Source organism: Lycium barbarum, chromosome 2 (assembly GCF_019175385.1).
Source record: "Lycium barbarum isolate Lr01 chromosome 2, ASM1917538v2, whole genome shotgun sequence".
Classification (NCBI taxonomy): domain Eukaryota; kingdom Viridiplantae; phylum Streptophyta; class Magnoliopsida; order Solanales; family Solanaceae; genus Lycium; species Lycium barbarum.
The window spans coordinates 124,718,715-124,739,636 of record NC_083338.1 but is presented as its reverse complement, the minus strand read 5'-3'; the positions used below and the strand labels follow the sequence as shown (position 1 = coordinate 124,739,636).

Genomic DNA, 20,922 nt, shown 5'->3' with positions numbered 1-20,922 from the left:
TCAGTCTTCTCAATTGAGTTTATTTTTATAAAGTACAAAATGTTTTTCTAATTTGAAATTAAGTTTATTTTTATCGAGTTTTTAATGTTATTTTAGGAATATAGATTTTCAATTAGATTTACTGTTATCATAAAAAGTTGTTGGATTTTGAAGAAGAAGAAAAAGAAATCAATCAATTTAGATAAGGTAAGAAGAAAGAACATGTTGTTCTATGCTTTAGTGTTCAATTTTTGTTTCTTTTTTGTTAGATTTTCATATCTAACTATTTTATAGTTATCTTCTTTAACTTATTTTACTGTTATGATAAAATTCAATCGTCATTTTTTACTATGATTATTTTATTTTTGATGTTACTATCACTTTAAGGCTATGAGTTCAATTGTTGTTATAAGCAAAGGATATAGGAGATTTGAAGAAGAAAAATGATAATAAGAATAAAAAAAGAAGGTAAAATTCTACATAAATGCTCTTTTGACTTATTTTCTAACTCCCACACAACAAAGTAAGTGAAGTTTCACTCCACGACGCTCGGCAGTGCAAGAGTTATAGCCTGTTTGGTCAAACTTATTTTCCCCTCAAAAGTATTTATTTTTTCAATAAGTGCTTATTTTAAAATAAGTGAGGTGTTTGGCCAAGCTTTTGGGAGAAAATAAATGCTTTTGGGGAATACCATAAGTAATTTTTCAGAAGCTAAAAAAATAGTTTTTGCCAAAATCACTTTTTTGAAAAGTACTTTTGAAAAAAATACACATAGAAGCACTTTTTAAAAGTTTAGCAAAAAAAAAAAGTTTGGCCAAACACTAATTGCTGTTCAAAAGTACTTTCAAATTAATTGGTCAAACACAAACTGCTTTTAGCCAAAAATACTTTCGAAAAAAATACTTTTTTAAAATAAGTTGTTTTTAGAAGCTTGATCAAACAAGTTATTACTTATATAGAAAATGTATAGTTCATGAGGTAACAACACCCCATAATTGAATTATTAAACTAACAAATATGGATAATTTAAAAAAGAAAAAGGTATTAATATGATTAATTGTTATCCACATTATGAAAAGTAGTAAAAATATAAATACTTGTCAAACTTTTGTTGAGGTTGAAAAACTTGTTGAAGAAGACGAAGCGGTTCTATTAATTTTTATAGGTTTGAGTTGAATAAAACTATTGAAAATTATTGGGATTCATATAAGAAGGTTGGAAATTAATCACAAATTACTGCAAACTATTGACAAAAGTGTTTTTCATATTTGATTAACCAAACACAAACCATTATTCTCCAAAAGTATTTTTGGGAAAAACACTTCCGATAAAAATAACACTTTAAGTTTGGCCAAACAGGCTAATACACTTTTAACACGCACCTGACCCAGCCCTAACCCAGTTAGTGATAAACAAGTCTGTTTCCATCTTTTGTAATCCCAAAAATCCATAGAAGTCGAGAAACAACTGCCAAATTAGCAATCATTAGTTTCTCAGGCAGAGAGGATATATTAACACACAAAACATAAGTGCTGTTCCATATTCTTTTGACAAACAGAGGTAACTGTGATCTGCAGATCAATGCAAAAATCTACACATCATCTATAACACGGGATTTTGGCTATACTATGACTAGGAATTAGTTTCATTTCATCATTCTAAAACTAAAAACGATTTCCCCTTTTAAACTGCTGGTACCCATTCCAATGGACACTGTCTGCATCAACGAGCAATCTTCTCTTCTCTAGCCTCGAGGGCATCCACCTCTTCATTTGACAGGAGATCGACAATTGGTTCATATACATCCCAGTCCCTCCTTTTTCTGAAAAGCGTCACATATGAAATAAATGAATTCCAAAACTGGACGTGCTGATGAGGTACGATTGAATTGAAATACATGTAAAAATTCCTCGTATTGATTTCCTTTTCGCTTTCATTTTTTATTGAGCGGAAGAATACTAAGAAAAAGAAAGGGTGGTACCGGACGACACTTGATCTAATGCCAAATAGCTTCACCAGGTCCAATGCAGGCAATCCTGTTTTACTGTCAAAAAGATAAATTATGAGGAAAGAGATGTACCGAGGATAACGTAATGGCAGGTCTGCAATTTGATTAACCAAAGATTAACATAAACAGCAGAGATCAATGACACTAACTTGGCTGAGAGATGTTCCGTTCCTCTGCGTCCTTTCTTAATTGCCCTGCTTTCTTTCGCGGATGCAACACTTTGAATTGCAATCTGAAAAGTTAAATGCCAAAAATAGTCACTATGAGCACACACATAGTTGAAAGCCAGGTAGACAAATTAGGAGCCTGTTTGGATGGGCTTAAAAAAAGCAACTTATAAGCTGCTTTAGATAAGCTAAGCCAAACGGGCCCAATTATTTTTTGGGGCTTATTTTAAGCACAAAATGGCTAAGCTGGCCAGCCAAACACTCAAAAAAGTTGAAAACTAAGCTGTTTTCAGCACCTTATAAGCCAATCCAAACGGGCTCTAGGTCATATACGCCAATCGAAGAATGATAATCCTTACCTCATAAAGTTGTTCACGAATTGATATGGCAATTGCAGGCTACAAAGAAAGGAGTCAACTATCAATAAAGAAAGCATTGCCAGTTATTCAAATAAAGAGTATACTGAAAATGACAGTCTCACATAGCTCAACAGATTGTTTAGGATGTGAGTGAAAATTTGGGTTCTAAAGAAAATAACTACCAGTGATTTGTTTCTAAAAGTAAAATCTGATAAAGTAACACAAAACTAAAATTTAGTGCTTTCCAAGAAGCAACAAGTACAGGAAAAAGAGTCTCTTGATGGGAAGAAGTAGGGAAAATATCTCATTTAAATACCGAGTTAAGTAAGCATCAGACACTAGCCATCTATTTTCATTGTTCAAATCTTTGACAACATTAAAAACCCATCGTTCAACTCAAAAAACAAAAACTCTGCCATCCCTCTCTATGGTTAACCAAATAATGAAAGTTTCTTAAGGGAACAGGAGCAGGCTACTGCGAGATAAAAGGTCTACTTTCTAATGAGATTCGATACGGCATAGCGGCGAATCGGATGCTCAAAAGCGGAAAATCGAATGCACAAAAAGAACAAAACAGTCTTATATGTCCAGGAGTTTACTAATACATGAACATAGATATAAATCTTTTAACACACAAATACAAAGGCCTACAATATCTAGAGGTTTTACCATCCCTACTGAATGATTACCCCTTAAGAAGAAATTACCATTTCAAATTACAGCCCAATATCTCTCTACTTTAATTGTAATAAATGTGGTTTCTTGTATCTGTTTGTTCGTCCAATTCCAATTATAGGGTGATTTGAACTTGAACTCTGACAAAATGTCAAAAGTAAGCAAGTTCAGGCAAATCGCTCAACCTCGGCTAATCACAGTTGTGTCAAAATAAGTAATCTTTTCTTAAGACCAGTACAACAAAAAGAGACTGTAAAAGAGAGGATGAAATATAGCAATTACAAGACAAGAACGTTGTACAAACAAAACAATAGTAATTGTTTCCTGTGTGGAACACGATCTCTAGACTACTCTTTTGAGCAAAGCCCAATATGTTGTCCATATTTTTAGGTTAAAGACCCTTTTTTTTCTACATTATTCATTACCTTCCAATATTTTTTGGTAAGGTAAGATTTGATTGAGAAAAGGTACCAGGTACCAAGATGGTACACATGACAAAACAAACGACATCTACCACCAACATGTCAAGCCACATATCTCCTCTAAGAATTCCATGTATTGCTCCATATTTTCCTTAATACTGCTTGTACACCAAAAACACAAACTTAAAAGACGTCTATTCTTAATCCTCGATATGTGCTGTTTTTTTCCCTTCAAAGCATACCCTATTGCTTTCCAGCCATATTGTCCATAAATGATAAAGCTCAAAGAGGGATTGTTCCCCAAACATATTGTTTACTATTTGCCATTTTTTGTTAGGGAAAAGGGTCAAATCATCCTCCAAGTATGGTTTATAGATTAAATTTGCCCTCCGTTAGAGTTTCAAATTTGCCCCTTCCGTTAACATACTTGTTAAAATTGCCCTTATTATGGATGAAAGTATGACTAGGACTCCTTATCAGTCCACATAGGCGTCATGTGTGTATATAATTTGTTTTTTCCTTTAAATCTTAGTGTAAATACCATATCAATAAATTTTGTCATGTATTTCCTTTTTTTTTATTAAAAAAATACAATACCTAATCCTCTTCTCCATCAAACTACCACTTCCCCTTCTTCTTCTCCGCTACTTTCATCGCCGTCCACCGCCGCCGATTAATTTACTAAAAAAAAAACCATTACTTTCCAACTTTTTAACCCAAACCCATTACTTCTCCATCTCTATTTCTCTTCCAACCAACTTCATTTTTTTCACTCTCAAATCAATTCCAAGAATATTGAAAATACAAAAGTTAACCCGCTATTGATTATTGAAAATCCATTGAAACGGTTGATGGTGGAATGAAAAAAAACAAATTTTGAAGGGGAAATGACAGTAGTAATTGATCAAGGGCCAAAGCTTGATTGATAAATTTGATTTTACCCAAACCTTTTACCTTTTCAGATTTTAGAGAAGTAATGGGTTTGGGTTAAAAGGTTGGAAAGTAATGGGTTATTTTTAGTAAATTAATCGGCGCCAATGGACAACGGTAGAGGGCCGTGGACGGTGATGACAGTAGCAGAGAAGAAGAAGGGGAAGTGGTGGTTTGATGGAGAAGAAGATTAGGTATTGTATTCTTTTTTATAAAAAAATAAAATACATGACAAAATTTAATTGGTATGGTTTTTACACTAAGATTTAAAGAAAAAACAACTTTATTTACACACATGGTGCCTGTGTGGACTGATAAGGAGTCCTAGTCATACTTCCATACATAATAAGGGCAATTTTAACAAGTATGTTAACAGGAGGGGCAAATTTCCCTAACTCTAACGGAGGGCAAATTCCATCTATAAACCATACTTGGAGGGTAAATTTGACCCTTTTCCCCTTTTTTATGTTGCCATGTCTCCCATAAGCTCTTAACACTGGGAGGCATTTCTCACTTGACACCAAACAAGTCTAAAATAGTTCCCAACACTGTCTTGCTATCTTGCTGTGAATGAATAGATGGCTGACTATCTCTGAATCTTTTCACACCTTCCAATATTCTACTTAAATTATTGCAGAAAATCTATCTTTGTTAGCCTCACTTCTTGTTTGTGACGACAACAAAAGGGAAGAACAATTGATACTTTATTAGATTTCCAGCAAACATAACTGTTTTCTTCTCTAAAACCAAGTAACCAAAATCCATATTCTCATAACTCTGTCAATGGTCTAAGAAAGTTGAAATTATTTGATATTTTTTGTCAAATAAATCCAGCATTGAAGAAAACTAGGTCAATTTCTTGATTAAGGACCTGTGCATCTTGCTAAAATTTCCCTCATGAGACTCAAGAATGAGACCTAGTGGCATTTTAATTTTATGATTCCCCTTCACCAATCCTCCCCCATTTACAAATTGCAGAAAGAACTTCCTAATTGTAACAGAATGGTAGGGAGTTTAGTTTTATCTGCACAAGTTGCAAATATTGAACCCAAAATATTCATTATCGCATCAGAGATGAGGAAGTACCACCGAATTTGACAGTCTAATCTATAGGGCACAGGGTTAATTTTTTGGTGCCACAATAGGAAGAAAAAGAAGTGTAGAAAGGCACCCCCTTAAGCTTCATCAACCCCATCACATAAAACTATATCTTAAGATGATGACCATCAAATTACAGGAATATGCAATGAAAATGGGAATTTTATGGGATGGAAACAGAAAACCAATTTTTATTCTCAACCAACAGTAAAGAAATAAATAGATCTTACTCCAACTTCTGGATCTTCAATTCCCATATCCTTACAAAATGTCCTTGCAAATTCTTCAGGATCACTCTCAAAGTTGTTCAAGTCCTGAAATTATTTTTTATTGTCTTTGTATTAGCAACAAATGAGGCAGAATAGTTGTAAAAATCAGAATATATCATGAATGGGACATCCAACTTTTTAGTTAAACCTACCCAGAAAAAATGGTCCTTGATAACTGTGTGATTTACTCGGAGATCAAGCTGGATAAACCCGGAAAAGAAAGGGAAATAGATAAATACAAGTACCTAATTCTAATGATGAACTACAGAAGTAGTGACCACCAAAGTCAGTAAGCTATGTCTCTTGCATCGTAATTTTTTTTGGGGGTGAATAATCTTTCAACATAGTGTTATAAATATCAACCAAAACAACTGCGCCAAACCTTGATAGGAACAACTCTCTCGCCAGTGTGCATATCTTGTCCTTCGTAAGACCGAAATTCTGTCAATTGCGACTACAAAATTGGAAGTAGAGACGCCAATAAGAAACTAGTTGCAGGAAATAACAGGAAAAGAAAAAAGGGATGTATCCTAAGCAATCATTTCGCAACAGAGGTCCACAGACATTAGAGCAATAACCAGTTTCTATCTAGAAAATACATAGAGTTGAACATTAGTAAAATAAGAAATTGAAAGATTTTGTTGAAATTGTTTGTTTGGAAATTTCCCAAAAAGCTAATCCTAAGTTCTTCTCTCCATCGGAACAATAGGGCCGCTATGGAACAGCAGACATAAAGGGATTTTGTTTTATCAGTAAACAAGAAACAACCAGAATTAGAAATTTATAGCCAAAGGATTTAACGGAAAATATTGTCAAATGATATTTATCAGCCAAAGGACCTACATGCTATGCCACAGGTGAGTTTAGACAAAAGCTTCTACATCAATGGAAGAATAACTATCGACATTTCTCCAAATTATACTGTCCTGTAATATTCTAAAGACTAATGTTTACATCTTATAAACAATCTTTTGGGCCTTTAATACAGAAGTCAGTTGTCAGTTACTCAACCAATTAGCTATGCAGTTTTCATCCAAATTAGCTCACATGCCTTGGCAAAGACGAGCATTACATGGGCAGTACATAATGTCTTTCACCAAATTTCGTTTCAACAGCATTCATCACTAAAACATGATATCACAATAATTGAAAATGTTTTCCTGGAAAATGTGTTCTTGGAAAATAAGTGAATTTCTACTTATTTTCTCATGTTCAGTTGGGTAGTGGAAAATAAGCGAATTTCTTACTTATTTTCTCATGTTGGTAGAAAACATTTTTCGGAAAATCCCACCCATGCCCCACCAACCCCACCACCCCATACCACACCAACCCCCTCACCCAACCCACCCTACCACCCACTACCAACTACCCAACCTCCACCACCCACCCCACGCAACCCCCAACCAAATCCCACCTCCCACCTAATCCTGCAACGCACTTCATCTTCACCCACCCCAACACCACACCACCACCCACCCACCCACCCACCCCTCCCAAATTTCCTATTTCATTTTATTTTACTTTTATTAAAAAAATAAGATTTTTTTTCTTATCCACCCCACAACTACAACCCACCCTCACCACCACCCCCACACGAAATATAATCACGCAAACTTTTCATTTTTATAAATTTTTTATAAAGGTAAAATTAAATATGAAGTAGAAAATTCGGGAGGGGGTATGGCGTGCGGGTTGGGGGTAGTGGTGGTGGGGTGGGGAGTGGTGGATGGGGGAGGTGCGTGGGGTTGTGGGAGTTGTTGGGGTTTGGTGGTTGGGGGTTGGGTTGGGGGGGTGGTAAGGGTGGTTGGTGAAACACCAATTGTGGACTTGTTTTCCCCAATTTGATTAGGGAAGTCATTTTCCCATTTTTAAGGAAAATGTTTTCCTACAGAAAATGTTTTCCAAAAATTTTGACCAAACGAACATGAGAAAATTGGAAAACATTTTCTGTTTTCCTTCATACCGAACACACCCTTAGTGTTTTTTTAATAGTTCTCAAATTAATCACAATTGTACCATCTGACAATGATCAGCAAAACATAAATCAAGTAATGCTGGCAAAGCGAAGAATGGCCTGCATTAAAATGCTTCAAGGATTAAAACTTGTAAAGTTTCTTTCAGTGTTGTCAAAGGCGCGCTTAAGCCCTGAAGCGAGGCTCAAAACATGTTGAGCGCTTCGCCTCGCTTTATGTGTGCTTCAGTGTCATCATTAAGGCTTTAAGACATACTTTTCCTTGCAAATGAGCCTCTCTTGAAAAGATGACACTAGAAAATTGATATTTCACTTTATTGTAACGTTTTTATAGTTTCTTTGTCCATATATTTGTAATTCATGCTTATTATTATTTGTCTTGGATTAAACATATATATATATTTGTAGTTTTGCACCATTGCGCCTTTTTCCATTAAATCCCACAGTTGATTTTTGCTTTGCGCTTAAAGCCCCAGCTGACCTTAGAGCTTTTTGCGCTTTTGATAACACTGGTTTCTTTCCAAAAACACTAAACAGACCAAAGAGAAACAGGACAAAAGCTAACATGAGAAACCGGACAAAAGCTAACATTCTCTCACAAAGTGCTTTGACACAGTTTGTCCAATCTTAGAACAAACAAACCAACCCCCCTTCCCAAACCAAATATTTATACAAAAGAAGGCCAATATGACATCTAGAGGATTCTACAGAAGCTATCTTCTCGTTTATTCTCTTTTCTTGTCCCAACAGTTATGGCAATTTCAATCCGCCTTTTTACCAAAAATGCTTGGCCTGTTGTGAAGCAGGATTTGATAAGCTCTCAATCGCTTTCATCAATTTTGTTTAGGATTAAGCCAATACCATTGATGCATCTAAAATTATCAGCCTGTCCCAGACACGCATGCATCACGATCTCAATATCTGGAGATATGCCCGATTCTCTTTTAAATCAAAGCAAGCTAGCTTCTCCTAAAGCAACTCCCAAATGTCTCAAAAGGAGGAATAAAATGTCCTGCCTCTAAAAGGAAAAACAAAGAATTAAAAAATAAATGTTTCATCCATATGACTCTGAAGTAACACAAATGTCTCACTATTATGGAGGAGTAGTTTGACTTTCTCCATGCTTTTCTGCTCCCTGAACTTGCAGACATGTGGTCAATTAACAAATCGCACCAGTTTGACAACCAATGATAAATCTGTATATGCTGGTTCCCAGGAGAATGATATCGACTTCCCGGAAACGTAACATGTTAACCCTCACGGAAGTCATCACTAAAAGTCACTTTCCTTTCATGTCTAGCAATAAAGGCTGTAGGTCAATTTCACAACTTTCAAGGTTCAAGACGCGATGTATACACTGAAATGGACTTAGATTTAGTTAAGGATGCCGGGTATACAAGATCATCCTTTTTTTTTAATGACACTGGTATCGAGGCCAGTTTGCGCACACCTTGACTATTCCATCGGTACCTGCTACCCCACACCAACACAGGTACCAGGTACTCTGCCACCAAAGCTTAGGCAAATAGAAAGAATCACCTCCAGTTTTTTCAATGCGAGAGAATCTCTTTGGAAGGTGATGACGTTGTTTGGACTAGAAATTCCTTGTCGATACAGAAGATTGTCAAAATTTGTGCACGTAGGGACAGGAGAGAAAATTTTGAGTTCAGCATGTACAAATAAAATTCTAAGACGAAAAGAAAAGCATTCCAGAATAGACATTATCAGTGATCTCAAATAAAGTCAAATTATTGGGCCACGGCACTTTTAACAAGGCTGGTTGATTTGAACCGGCGAGGAGAAAAGTATCCCCCCCCCCCCCCCCCCCCCCCACAAAAAAAAAATCAATTGCAAATTATCCGATTAAGCAGGAAAACTATGACGAAATTGAGCATGTAACATGGTCTGATTAAGACTTCTTATAAATTACTTGAATGGATTGAGCAATCTGAGTGATGAAAGCAGGAGGAAGTTTCAAATCCTTCACAGTTCTCTTCGCAAACACCACCACCTCTGAGTCGGGATCTGTAATTAAGAAGTTCAAAGAGGGACAACAGCTTGGTCAGTTCAAGATGCATTAAGTAAACTCCAATTTTTCCCTCTTTAAAAGTGATCAGCAGAACCATTCGCCAAATAGACAGTATATATGGCTTTGTATATGAACATGGGAAAAGGCATAGTACAAACACTATCAAAACTCAGAGTTCGCAGAGGTTTCAAGCTATCTTTTGCAGGACATAAGCTTTATAATTACTCTCTGTTTTTCAAGAGAGCACTCAGCAAAGCTATATTGAAGGGATCAGGCGTCCTACTACTACGACTATATCCAATCCTGATCACACCATCGAATCCCTTATAAAGGACCTTAGTGTGCTAATTTTTCCTTTAAAGTCTTCGGAGCACTATAAAGTCACCTGGAAATAGTTCAGTAGTGTCTAAAATAGAAAAGCTATGCACCGAAATTCTGTTGTTTGCCTGCTATTTTCAAGATATTGACTTTCATAAGAACTTATCTTTAGTAGCTTAGACGTACATTCAATGTTGTAGCGCCTCCCAGATACAAAACCAAATATAAATTTCGCTAGTTTTGTATCCCTTGGGCCTTGCCTGGAACTAATTAATGATTCTTGATCATTGTAATGAGTAACTATAATTTTCTTTTTGACAGTAAAGGTTAGCTGTGGTAGCATTCAGCATTTAACAAAAGATTTGAACTTTTATTGGCGGCCAATACTAATTAAAAGCATCAAAATATGGATGCAAGAAAACAGTTATCCACTAACTAGGGTCCAACGCAGAAGCATGAAATTGTTTGCATATTGCTGTACCATCGTTTATATAGTGGTTAAAACCAAGTAAATAAGAACATAAAATCTTACCATTTGGGTTCCAACTAAAAGCATCCCTAAATCTTTGACCATCAATTTCGATGTCCAGACGGATAGGAACAAGATTCTCAGATGTTGAACTGTAATATGCATATATTTTTGGTTAAACATTAGGAACAAATCAATTCTTATACCATCACATATTTGTATAATAACAAAAGTGAGGGAAAGAGAAAGATGAACAAGGCTGTTACATCTTGAACTTCACAGGGTTCTTCAGTGAGCCCCATGCCGAATGCGGTTTCATCAATGCTTCTTTTTATCTGAAAACAAAAACAATCTGAAAGATAAAGGAATCCGACTAAGCTTTTCTTCTACACACCAATTGCAATATAACTACCGTAGGGAGACACAGCTTTATTTGTTTCTTGAAAATAAACCGACTGGGCGTTTGGACATAAGGTCTACCTACACTCTACCCTCCCCAAATCCCACTTGTGCGGATTACACTGGGTAGTATGTTGCTGCGTTTGGACATAACAAGAAGTGAAATTTGAAGGGAAAAAAAGTAGTAACTGGAAAAAAGTTGAAAAAATGGTATTTGGACATGAATATAACTTGGAAAAATGTTGAATTTTTGTGATAATTCTGTGTCCAAACATGATTACAGAAAAGAATTCCGGTAGAAGTATAAATTATCCATGGCCAAACGGGCGCTTATATTATGTAATTGCAAATATAGCCAATTCCAACTTGTTTAGTATTGAGCCTTAGTTGTTGTTGTGTAGCAAATAGGAATACATTTTTCACTTGATAAGATCACAATGAGCTATTAAGGAGTAAAGGCTTTGTTTTTTTTCTTTTACCATATTTATGCAGGGACAGCAAACACGAAAAGTTGTCACCTAATTCACAGTTGCTATTTTGATTTTGCCACTATACTAATATTTAGGGCTTCTTTTTTTAACTGAGTATAAAAATCTGGATATAGAAGGTTACCTGCAAGTCGATGTCGCGACAAGGAAATAGCCGAGGGCGTTGCCGGATATAAGAAAGAACAGGTTTGGTTAGTAAGGAATTTGGCTTTTCCGTTTGAAAAAAAAAAGGTAATTTCACAAATATACAATTTCCTTGCTCGCTTGCAAAAAAAAAAATAGATCAAAACTTATAAGCTTCGGCCCAAAAACACTTATACACATCTCATGATTATTTTGGTTATATATTATTACCCTAATTAATATGTAGCGTCATTATTTTTTAAAAATTAGTATAAATTACAATACCCCAATACGTGGATTATTGTAGTCAAACATTTACACGTCTCATAACATATTATGTTTATTTAAAAAAAGTGAACTGTTTGTCAAGCTTTTGGAGAAATAAGTATTTTTGGGAGTAACAGATGCAGTTTTTCAAAAGCTAAAAAAAAAAATAGTTTTTGCCAAGCGTACTTTTGAGAAAAATACTCTAATTGCTGCTCAATAGTATTTCTAAAGAGTGTTTGGCCGATTAATTTAAAAATCACTTTTGAGCAACAATTGATGCTTAAAAACTTTGTTAAATACTAATTGCCGCTTAAAAGTACTTTTTAAAATAATTGCCCAAACAAAGGCTGTTGTTCGTCAAAAGTGCTTTCTTGAAAAATAGGAAGAAAAAAAAACACTTTTCAAATAAGTTGATTTTAAAAGCTTGCCCAAACAAGATTTAAACGTTTTTGCAAAAGTTATTGTTCACACCTGAATTTAAAAAACATTTTTTAGAAAGATATATAAAATCACGTTTTTTATCAAGGTGGAAACAATAACTTTTGCAGAAAAGCTTAATATGTTATGGGATGTGTAAATGTTTGACTACAATAATGTACTTATAGGGGTATTTAGTGTAATTTATCCTAATGGTTGACTACAGGAAGTGTTGGGTCTTTTGAAAATAAATTTGGGTAAATGGGTTGGATTGCGAATAAATTTGAGTCTTAATTACATGTGAATCAATAAAAATAATGTTATATAATTAATTAAAAAGATTCATATATTCCACATGAGCTTATATTAAAAGGAGGAGTAATTTTAGATTTAAAGTTAATATTATGGGCTTTTAGATCCAAATAGGTGGAAGAAAAGATAATTTTCATGGAATAGGTAGAAAAGGGGTATTTTAAATCATTTCTAATACGTTAAAAACACTTTTGACACTTTTGACCCTAATCCATTTTAAAAATTATTATAGAACTAGTGTTCAAAAGTATATTTCATTTTCGGGAGCAAGCCTTTAATTTCACAAGTATGTTATTTTTATACAAGTGAAATTTATGTGGAAACAAGTCAAACCTTCACAAACTTTTTTGATTTTAAATAAATCAATTTTTTTTCCTAACTCAAATATTGTCTAATGGTAGTTTGTTTGATCAAGCTTCTGAAAAGTTAAAAGTACATTTTAAAAAAGAATTGTTTTAAAAAGTTGAAGTGGTTAGTCAAGTTTAAATTTAAAAATAAGTGTTTTTAAGTAGTGGTAGAATTTATTTTTCAAAAGGTAAAAAAGTTAATTTTTAAAACATTTTTTTTTTGAAATAGTTTTGGAACATTAACGAAGCATAAAATACTATTCTAATAATAACAAAAATAATTTTCAAATTAACTCAAACACAAATTATTATTTACTACTAGACTAGATAATTTGAGCACAAATTTAAAAGGTGCCAGACATGTATACATCATTTGGGTTTTTGGCCAAGGATTTAGGAAGAAGTGTCTTGAACTCTATCGTTGGCCCCTTTGAAATGGCAGCAGCTTCGACTCCTCTTTCTCATACTTTCTACACATTTCGTTTCCCTTCTAAACACCCAAGAACCTTGATTCAATCCTTTCCTCAATGCACCCATCACGATTTCTCCACCAACAAGAGCACTAAATTTGCTGTATCAAGATGGAATCCAGTAATAACCAACCATAGCAGACGTTCATTGTCCAAAACCTATCTCTCATTTCAAGACTCTGCTCTTGAAGTAATCTCTCTCTCTCTTAATCTTCTAAATTGATGGGTTCTTGTAATTTCATGGTTATATTTGGTTTTGTTGATTACTTGGGTTTCCGTTCATATTCATATTTTGTTGACTACTTTGAGCCGTTGCAGGGCAGCGAAATTAGCAAGTGTCCTCACTTCATTTTTGTACATAGTTGCATTGGCTGAACACAATTTATGGATGTGTTTGGTACTAGGGAAAATGTTTTCTTGGAAAACAAGTGGGTTTCTTACTTATTTCCTTTTGTTTCGTACGTAAGCGAGAAAAAATTATTCCAAGGGCATTTATATGTAATCTAACAAAACACTATGGGGGTGGGGAGTTCAGGGGTAGTGGAGGGTGGGATGATCAAGGGGTGGGGATTGGTGGGTGAGGAGGAGACAATGAACCTGGAATGTCACTTATGAAACTGGTTGTCCCTAATTTCGTCAGGGAAGTCATTATCCTCATTAATACGTTATTTGTTTTCCTAGAGAAAATGTTTTTTCTTTTAAAAAAAAAAAGTTGACCGACCAAGAAAATTGGAAAATATTTTCCTCCATGCCAAACACACCCTAGACTTTTTTGGAAAAGACCCCATAATCCCTTTTTAATGTTTTTGATAGTAGAGATTAAGTCATGTTGTATTTCTTATATTGGTGGATTAGTCCTAGAGCCAAGTTATCTGTCTCTGATTCCAAGTCGTTTGTCCTTGTTAATTACTATAAGGTTGGTCTTCTCCGTGTGTGCGCTTGACATGCTGATTTCCTAAGCAGGGTGTAAATAATGTAATATTCCTACCACATGGCCTAAAAAATGTGCTTAGTTGTGTATAAGTGGAAAATTATAGGAAGGAGGGGGGTTAGGTTGACAGCGTTTCTGAGCAAACTACAATTTGTAATGGTTGATTTATCGATATATTGGTTTGGGCTCCGATTAAGAAATTGTAGAAGGCTAGTTGTTTATTGAGGATTTGTTGCTTATAGATTTAATTGTGTTCAATGGTGGGTTATATTGTTTAAATTTTTCCCATGTTCATATAACCAAGTAAAACATAAAGAACTTGCTGTCACTTTTGAAGTATCTGCATAAAAGAATTTCGAAAAAAAAATCCACTCTAGCATTAGTTGCCTCATAAGTATGATATGTATGTCTTACTCGCACGAGTTACAGGTTGAAATTTAGAGATTCTAAATTGGTTTTTTAGGTACTTTTTAGAAGATATGCATTCAATATAGCTATATTTACATCTATCAATACAAATGTTACCAATTTCAAAAAAAAAAAAAAAAAATATATATATATATATAGCTATATTTACATTTGTTGATTGTGTTCTGTTATATGATTGATTTCCCCTTATGTTCTTTTATATGGTTGATATCCCCTTAGTTACCTAGAGCCTGTTTGGATTGGCTTATTTTAGATGCTTTTAGGCCAAAATAGCTTTTAAGCACTTTTGTAGTTGGGTAAAAATAAAAAAGTGCTTTTAAGGACTTATTTTTAAGCCAAAATAATAAAAATAAGCCATAAGTTATAAGCCCATACAAACAGGTACCTAATCTAACTCAATGATTCTCATATTTCGTCATCAAATTATTCCGCTTGTCGTAATATTACTGCAGTGAAACTGATGATGACACAAAATAATTTCTTGTAGATGAGTGATGACGAGGATAGCCCCAGTGAATCGGAAATGTCAAAAGATGAAGCAGATGAGAAATATTCATCTAGTTTGAAGTCCCTCATGCAAGTTTACAAGGAGGCCATCTTAGTTGGAGATGTAAAGCTTGAATCTGAAATTGCGGTGGTCATATCCTCAGTCGAAAAGGAGAGAAATGATTTGGCTCGAAAAGTATCTGCTTTATCAGCAGATATCAATTCTGGAAAGGAAAAATATGTCCGTTTGCAAGCAGATTTTGATAATTATAGGAAAAGATCTGAGAAGGAGAAACTAACAATCAGGACCAATGCTCAAGGGGAAATAATTGAAAGCCTCTTGCCCATGGTTGATAACTTCGAGAGAGCTAAGCGACAGATCAAACTAGAAACTGAGATGGAAAAGAAAATTGATGCAAGTTACCAGGGAATATACAAACAATTCGTGGAGATAATGAGGAGCTTGCGTGTCGCTGCTGTTCCAACTGTTGGCAAGCCATTTGATCCCGCGGTAAGAAATTACTGATTTTCTGCTATCCCTTCTTTCCCTCTCTATGGAGTCATTATTTCTCCCCTTTGGTGGGTAAGCAGCCGGTCTCTTTACTTTTGTTGTCATTACATTCTACGGAAGCACAACCAGCAAATATACGGCTGGGATCCATGTTGTACTCTAGTTTGTCATGGCCAGCACCACATGTCAAATACACTCTCCTATTTTATTTATATGTCCTAAATTTTGGAAACCCATGTCACTTTGGCCAAACTGTGTCACCCTACTGCCGCCTATGAGTGACTACTACCTATATTTCCGCTTTCCGCTGAGGTTCAAAACTCAGTCTTACTAGAATAATTGGTTCCATTCAAAATTTATAAAAGAATATGTTAAAGCATTGAATAAATTGCGATTAAGTGGAAAATGGATGTATGATTTATGGCTGCTTTTAGCACTTCACCCTCCTTGAAGTCAAATCGAGAGGCCTTTATAGTGGCTCTTTCTATGTTATTTGTTCTTGTTTAAATCTAATCAACAAACTAGGTTCCAAATTTAGAAGGCAACATTAAGGCTTCTTTACCCATTTAAAAGGACATGTTCTACGTTTACTTAAGTAATTTGAACTTGTTAGATACTTTTTCTAATTTTTGTTGTTAAACATGGTTAGTAAGGATTCATGTAGCCAACTACAACTTGTCCGGGACTGAGGCGTAGTATTAGTTGTTTGAGACATTGAATTATCTGAATTATAGTTTATAAAGTTTGCCATGTGGTACATAGACCTCCAGATGCCCCAGTCTGTTATGATGATGGGAGAATTTAAAAGAGCACATGGTAAAATCATATGATGAAGTTCAGCTAAAAAATAAAAATTGATGGAAGCAAAGAATCAACATTTACCAAGTAGATGGGATTAAATTGTCTTGGGCTTTGCGTTCAAATGTGGTCTCATGATCATTGTTGCAATTACATGATAATTAGTGCGGGAATACTTTTTTCTTTATGAGAAATTGAAGAACTATTATACAGAAAAGTTTTTTTTTTTTTGATGACTAGGGAACCCGTAGCCGCTACTCTTTGGGTGCGCACGGGGTAAACCCCGCTCCTGTGCGATAGCCCGCAAACCTCAGGAGAGATAACCCGCACTAGGTAAGCCATGTGCGATGAGCTCGACTCAGAAGGCAAATCCCCTACTTTTGTAGGCAGGGGGTTTCGAACCTGAGACCTCCATTATGAAAGCCCCATGGTCAACCAACTGATTCACCCTTGCAGTTTACAGAAAAGGTTTTTTTTTTTTTTAAGGTACAAATCATCAGAAGTTGTCTCCGTTAGAAAAGAATTATCAGAAGGTTGACTATTTCACTGCGTTCCATAAATTACAAAAAGAAGTGTTAACTTGGCATATTTGAATAACCCCCTAATAGGTCTCATATGTTTTGAATGTTAAAGGTTTATATGACATGTTTGGTAAAGTTTGTATGAGGATTGCTGATATTTGTTACCATTAGAGTTTTGGCATTTAAAGATGTACCTTTTGGGTGCTTTTAACCTTCAAAAAGGAAATAAGATGGATTAAATTCAAAGTAAATATTGCAGTCAAATTTAGAAATTATAACCAGAAAAATAGGCCTTGTAACGTTGGGAATCAAGACGAGCATATGAAGTTCGAAGGATTTAGAAATACTTTTGATTCATAAAATACTGTTGTTTTTTCTCCTTGTACAAATTGCAAAGCTTTACACTCTAGCATAGCATATGCATTCAAATCTGAAATACACATGGATTATGACAGATGCCAAAAATTATTGTACTTAAATGGTAAGGTAAAAAATAGAGATAACTAATATCTTTATTGACCTGAACGTTTATCAAGTATGAAAGCCTGTACAGTTTTACCTTTCTAGTGTGGAAACAAATAAAAAGTTGTAGAAGTAAAGAGAATTTTTTAGCATAAGACCTGTATCTTTTTAAAGAATATTGTAAGTGTAACGGAAAATCTGAATGTTAACCAGGAAACTTTGCAATAGCATTCAACAAACTATTAAATTATGCTTTGAGAAGTAACTGGAGCTAGTGCTATCTAATGACAGCAGCAAAATTTGCTTGTTAGAACTTAGAACTTCTGTACATTACACTAAACTGCTGGTCAAATTAAAAAGACAATTTGTTCTATAATACTCCCTCCGGTCCAAAATAATTGATGTTTTAGCCTCTAAAAGTTGGTCCAAAATAATTGATGTTTCACAAAATCAAGAAAATATTTAGTTCTCTTTTCCAAATTTGCCCTTGACAAATTCTCATATCCCCGTAATGATCATGTCAACCTTAAAAAAAAAAAAAAAAAAAAAAAAAAAGGAAAATCATATTTAAGGGTATCATGGTCAAAAACCCTCTTAGCTTTTAGGAGTTAGTATGTGCCCAAGCTTAAAACCTCAATTATTTTGGACCGGAGGGAGTATTTGTGAATAAAGTATTTAACTATCCTTTTTCTAGAAGCATTGAAGAGAGGTATGAGCATTTGTGATTTACCAATCTTTCACATCGACCATTCCCGTCTTGCATTTGCTCTTATTTCTTTTTTAGTGTTTGCTAAGCTAGCCTTTTCAAAGTCGAACATGTCTAGGACTTTTCTTTTCATCAAGTTAACTGAAACTGGGAAAATAAAATTGGAAAAAGAAAGAAATGGGAAAATTGAGAGGGAGGGGAAAATAGGAAGAATGAAAACTAATGAGTAATTTTGCTTTAGATTTTGAGTTGAGAACCAACCTTCATTGAAGTACTCAAGAAGGATCCGAGTTAACTGCAAGCAGTTTTCTACTTTACATATTTGTTTTCTTTCTTTAGTATTTATAAAGAGAAACCTTTCCCTCTGTAATCTGCAAACAGATATGAGTAAGGCGGAGCAGTTGTTTATATTCAGTTAGGAAAGAATCTAATATGTTGCTGCTAGTTTCTAATCGCGGATTTGCATTTTCTGACTTTGGTGCGATCAGAAAATATTTGATGTTGAGCTAATTGAACACTGTTTGACGGCGACAGTAAAAGCAACCTATAGCAATATAATCTGTTGCATCGTCTGGTTTTTTGCAATGAGAAAATATTTGATGACGAGCTACTTGAACACGTCTTGATGGTGACAGTGAAAGCAATGTATAGATATTATGTGTTTAAGTGCCGGTTTGGCTGCAAAAACTATGCATTTGTCTTCTGAGAGTAACCTTGACTGTGACATCTACCTCATGCAATGCTTCCTCTACCTATATCTTTTGACACATAAATTGACTTGGGATTGTCTTATTTTATTTTGTTTGGTGGTGGGTGTGACCTTGCTGGTAGTATTCATGTTACATACAGTTTTATCCAATGCATCTCTAACTATTACTAATCTTTGGGCATGGGGTTCTTTTCTTGGTACAGCTACACGAGGCTATTGCTCGTGAGGAATCTCAGGAATTTAGCGACGGAATTGTAATTGAAGAATTTCGGCGTGGGTTTTTACTTGGAGACCGCCTTATAAGGCCAGCAATGGTTAAGGTTTCATCAGGACCTGGTAAAAGGGTTCCCTCTTCAGTTACACAGAAATCCCCAGCAGCAACTGTCGGAGTTGATGAAAGCTAGTTCAATTTCACAGGGATACTTTCAATTCTTTGAAGAGCGAAGATTACTTCCGATCGTATAAATGGATTTGAATTCTCATCAGTCTTGGCAATCCTCGGCGATAGTGTACAATCATTTATGCCTTACTCTTTTTTTTTTTTTTTTTGCATGATGAGAATCAGGGGAATACTTCCTTTGAATGTTAAGAGATTCAATCCAGTTGTTGAAGGAAAATATGCTTGTTTTGCTGTTGGTCTAAATGCTTGTGGACTATCTTTTGCCTTAGTATGAAAAACCATTTTCCTTAATGTATCATATATTCAGAGATTTTGTGCAAAGATATTGCTGAAATTTTGGTTTGAAGATAAGTAGAGGTACTACAACAACATACCCGGTCGAATCCCACAAAGTGAGGTCTAGGGATTAGAATTCCACAAAGTGAGGTCTGGGATTTGAATTTCACACAATGTGGTCTGGGGAGGATAGAGTGTACACAAACCTTACTCCGTAAATCCTCAGCATAAGGGCAAACAATTCAACACAACATAAAAAGTCGAGGTAAAATAATATAAAAAGCATGAAACTATCTGGAAAAAAGATAGTTATAACTATCACAAATGCATACGATAATCGAAGCACAAGAAAATAATCAATAGTCGCAGAAATCGAAAGACAATAAACTACAAGAGTAATAGTACAAGTCTACAACTACAAATTTGAAAGAATAAGTAGGACAGTGTTCATCTACTTATTAATTTTCTACCTTAATTCGTGTCCTCCATAATCTCCTATCTAAGGTTTTGTTCTCGGCAAGCTGGATCTGCACCATGTCCTGTTTAATCACCTCTCTTCAATACTTTTTCGGCCTACTTCTACCCCTCCTGAAACCATTCATAGCCATCGCTAACACCTCCTTACTAGGACATCCGTGCCTTTTCTCTGCACATGCTCGAACCACCTCAATCTTGCGATATTAAAGAACTTGTAGTTTAACTCATAGTCACCCTAAAAAGAGAAATTTATGTCTGTCTATTCGTCTAAAAATGGTCTAAGAGAAAGTGAGGTGGCACATCTTATGAGTCCGGAACCAAAATGGCCCAAAAAAAAACATTTTGAACCAAAATACCCCAACAAAAAAAACAATTACAAAAATGCCTTTAGCGCAGTAATTTACTGCGCTATAGTGCCTCCTCTTTTTTTTTCGGCCCTTTTGGTTAACTCTTCTTCCATTACACTTTTTAACGTATTTTGACCATAGATTAATCATGCTTCGGGGCCCCGAAACTTCTATATTTTACATAGAACTCTACTTATTTTTGTGCGATTAATAAGGTAGGATCAACACATCAAGGATAAGAAAACCTTCGGATGGCCGTTTTAGTGGTTGAAAAGTGCTCGAACGCCATTTTCGTCTGAAGGCTTGGTGTCATCAGCTTTAAGTTCTTTACGAATATTTAAACTTGTTCAT

At 34.9% G+C, this 20,922-nt stretch overlaps 2 protein-coding genes across 5 annotated transcripts; one reads left to right on the top strand and one right to left on the bottom strand.

The window, feature by feature from the left end:
* Positions 1 to 1,431: 1,431 nt before the first annotated feature.
* On the bottom strand, positions 1,432 to 11,864 carry LOC132627066 (chromatin structure-remodeling complex protein BSH). Of its 4 annotated transcripts, none has more exons than XM_060342144.1 (11): positions 11,707 to 11,863; positions 10,962 to 11,030; positions 10,759 to 10,847; positions 9,810 to 9,904; positions 6,290 to 6,361; positions 6,060 to 6,107; positions 5,869 to 5,952; positions 2,514 to 2,552; positions 2,137 to 2,219; positions 1,961 to 2,023; positions 1,432 to 1,801 (listed from the first exon to the last, which is right to left on the bottom strand). In XM_060342144.1, the coding sequence occupies exons 2-11, from the start codon at positions 11,012 to 11,014 to the stop codon at positions 1,702 to 1,704; spliced, it is 726 nt and encodes a 241-aa protein (XP_060198127.1). In that variant the 5' UTR covers positions 11,015 to 11,030; positions 11,707 to 11,863; the 3' UTR covers positions 1,432 to 1,701. The 4 variants fall into 4 exon arrangements, with proteins under 4 accessions (XP_060198127.1, XP_060198129.1, XP_060198128.1 ...); XM_060342146.1 differs by having other exon boundaries at positions 10,962 to 11,047; positions 11,707 to 11,859; XM_060342145.1 differs by lacking the exon at positions 11,707 to 11,863 and adding an exon at positions 11,574 to 11,656.
* Positions 11,865 to 13,393: 1,529 nt separating this feature from the next.
* Positions 13,394 to 19,762, top strand: LOC132627064 (uncharacterized). The gene is made up of 3 exons (XM_060342143.1): positions 13,394 to 13,708; positions 15,366 to 15,875; positions 19,275 to 19,762. Exons 1-3 carry the CDS (start codon positions 13,409 to 13,411, stop codon positions 19,473 to 19,475), a joined length of 1,011 nt encoding a protein of 336 aa, XP_060198126.1. The 5' UTR covers positions 13,394 to 13,408; the 3' UTR covers positions 19,476 to 19,762.
* Positions 19,763 to 20,922: the final 1,160 nt, after the last annotated feature.

What these genes read in the sequence shown, in the direction of transcription:
- LOC132627066 (XM_060342144.1), bottom strand. Translation starts at nt 11,014, where the DNA reads ATGAAACCGCATTCGGCATGGGGCTCACTGAAGAACCCTGTGAAGTTC. An exon ending in AGATTGCTCAATCCATTCAA is followed by an intron (nt 6,362 to 9,809) that starts GTAATTTATAAG and finishes CCAATTTTGTAG; the next exon opens with TCGCAATTGACAGAATTTCG. An exon ending in ATTAGATCAAGTGTCGTCCG is followed by an intron (nt 1,802 to 1,960) that starts GTACCACCCTTT and finishes GACGCTTTTCAG; the next exon opens with AAAAAGGAGGGACTGGGATG.
- LOC132627064 (XM_060342143.1), top strand. Translation starts at nt 13,409, where the DNA reads ATGTATACATCATTTGGGTTTTTGGCCAAGGATTTAGGAAGAAGTGTC. An exon ending in TTCAAGACTCTGCTCTTGAA is followed by an intron (nt 13,709 to 15,365) that starts GTAATCTCTCTC and finishes AATTTCTTGTAG; the next exon opens with ATGAGTGATGACGAGGATAG. An exon ending in GCAAGCCATTTGATCCCGCG is followed by an intron (nt 15,876 to 19,274) that starts GTAAGAAATTAC and finishes TTCTTGGTACAG; the next exon opens with CTACACGAGGCTATTGCTCG.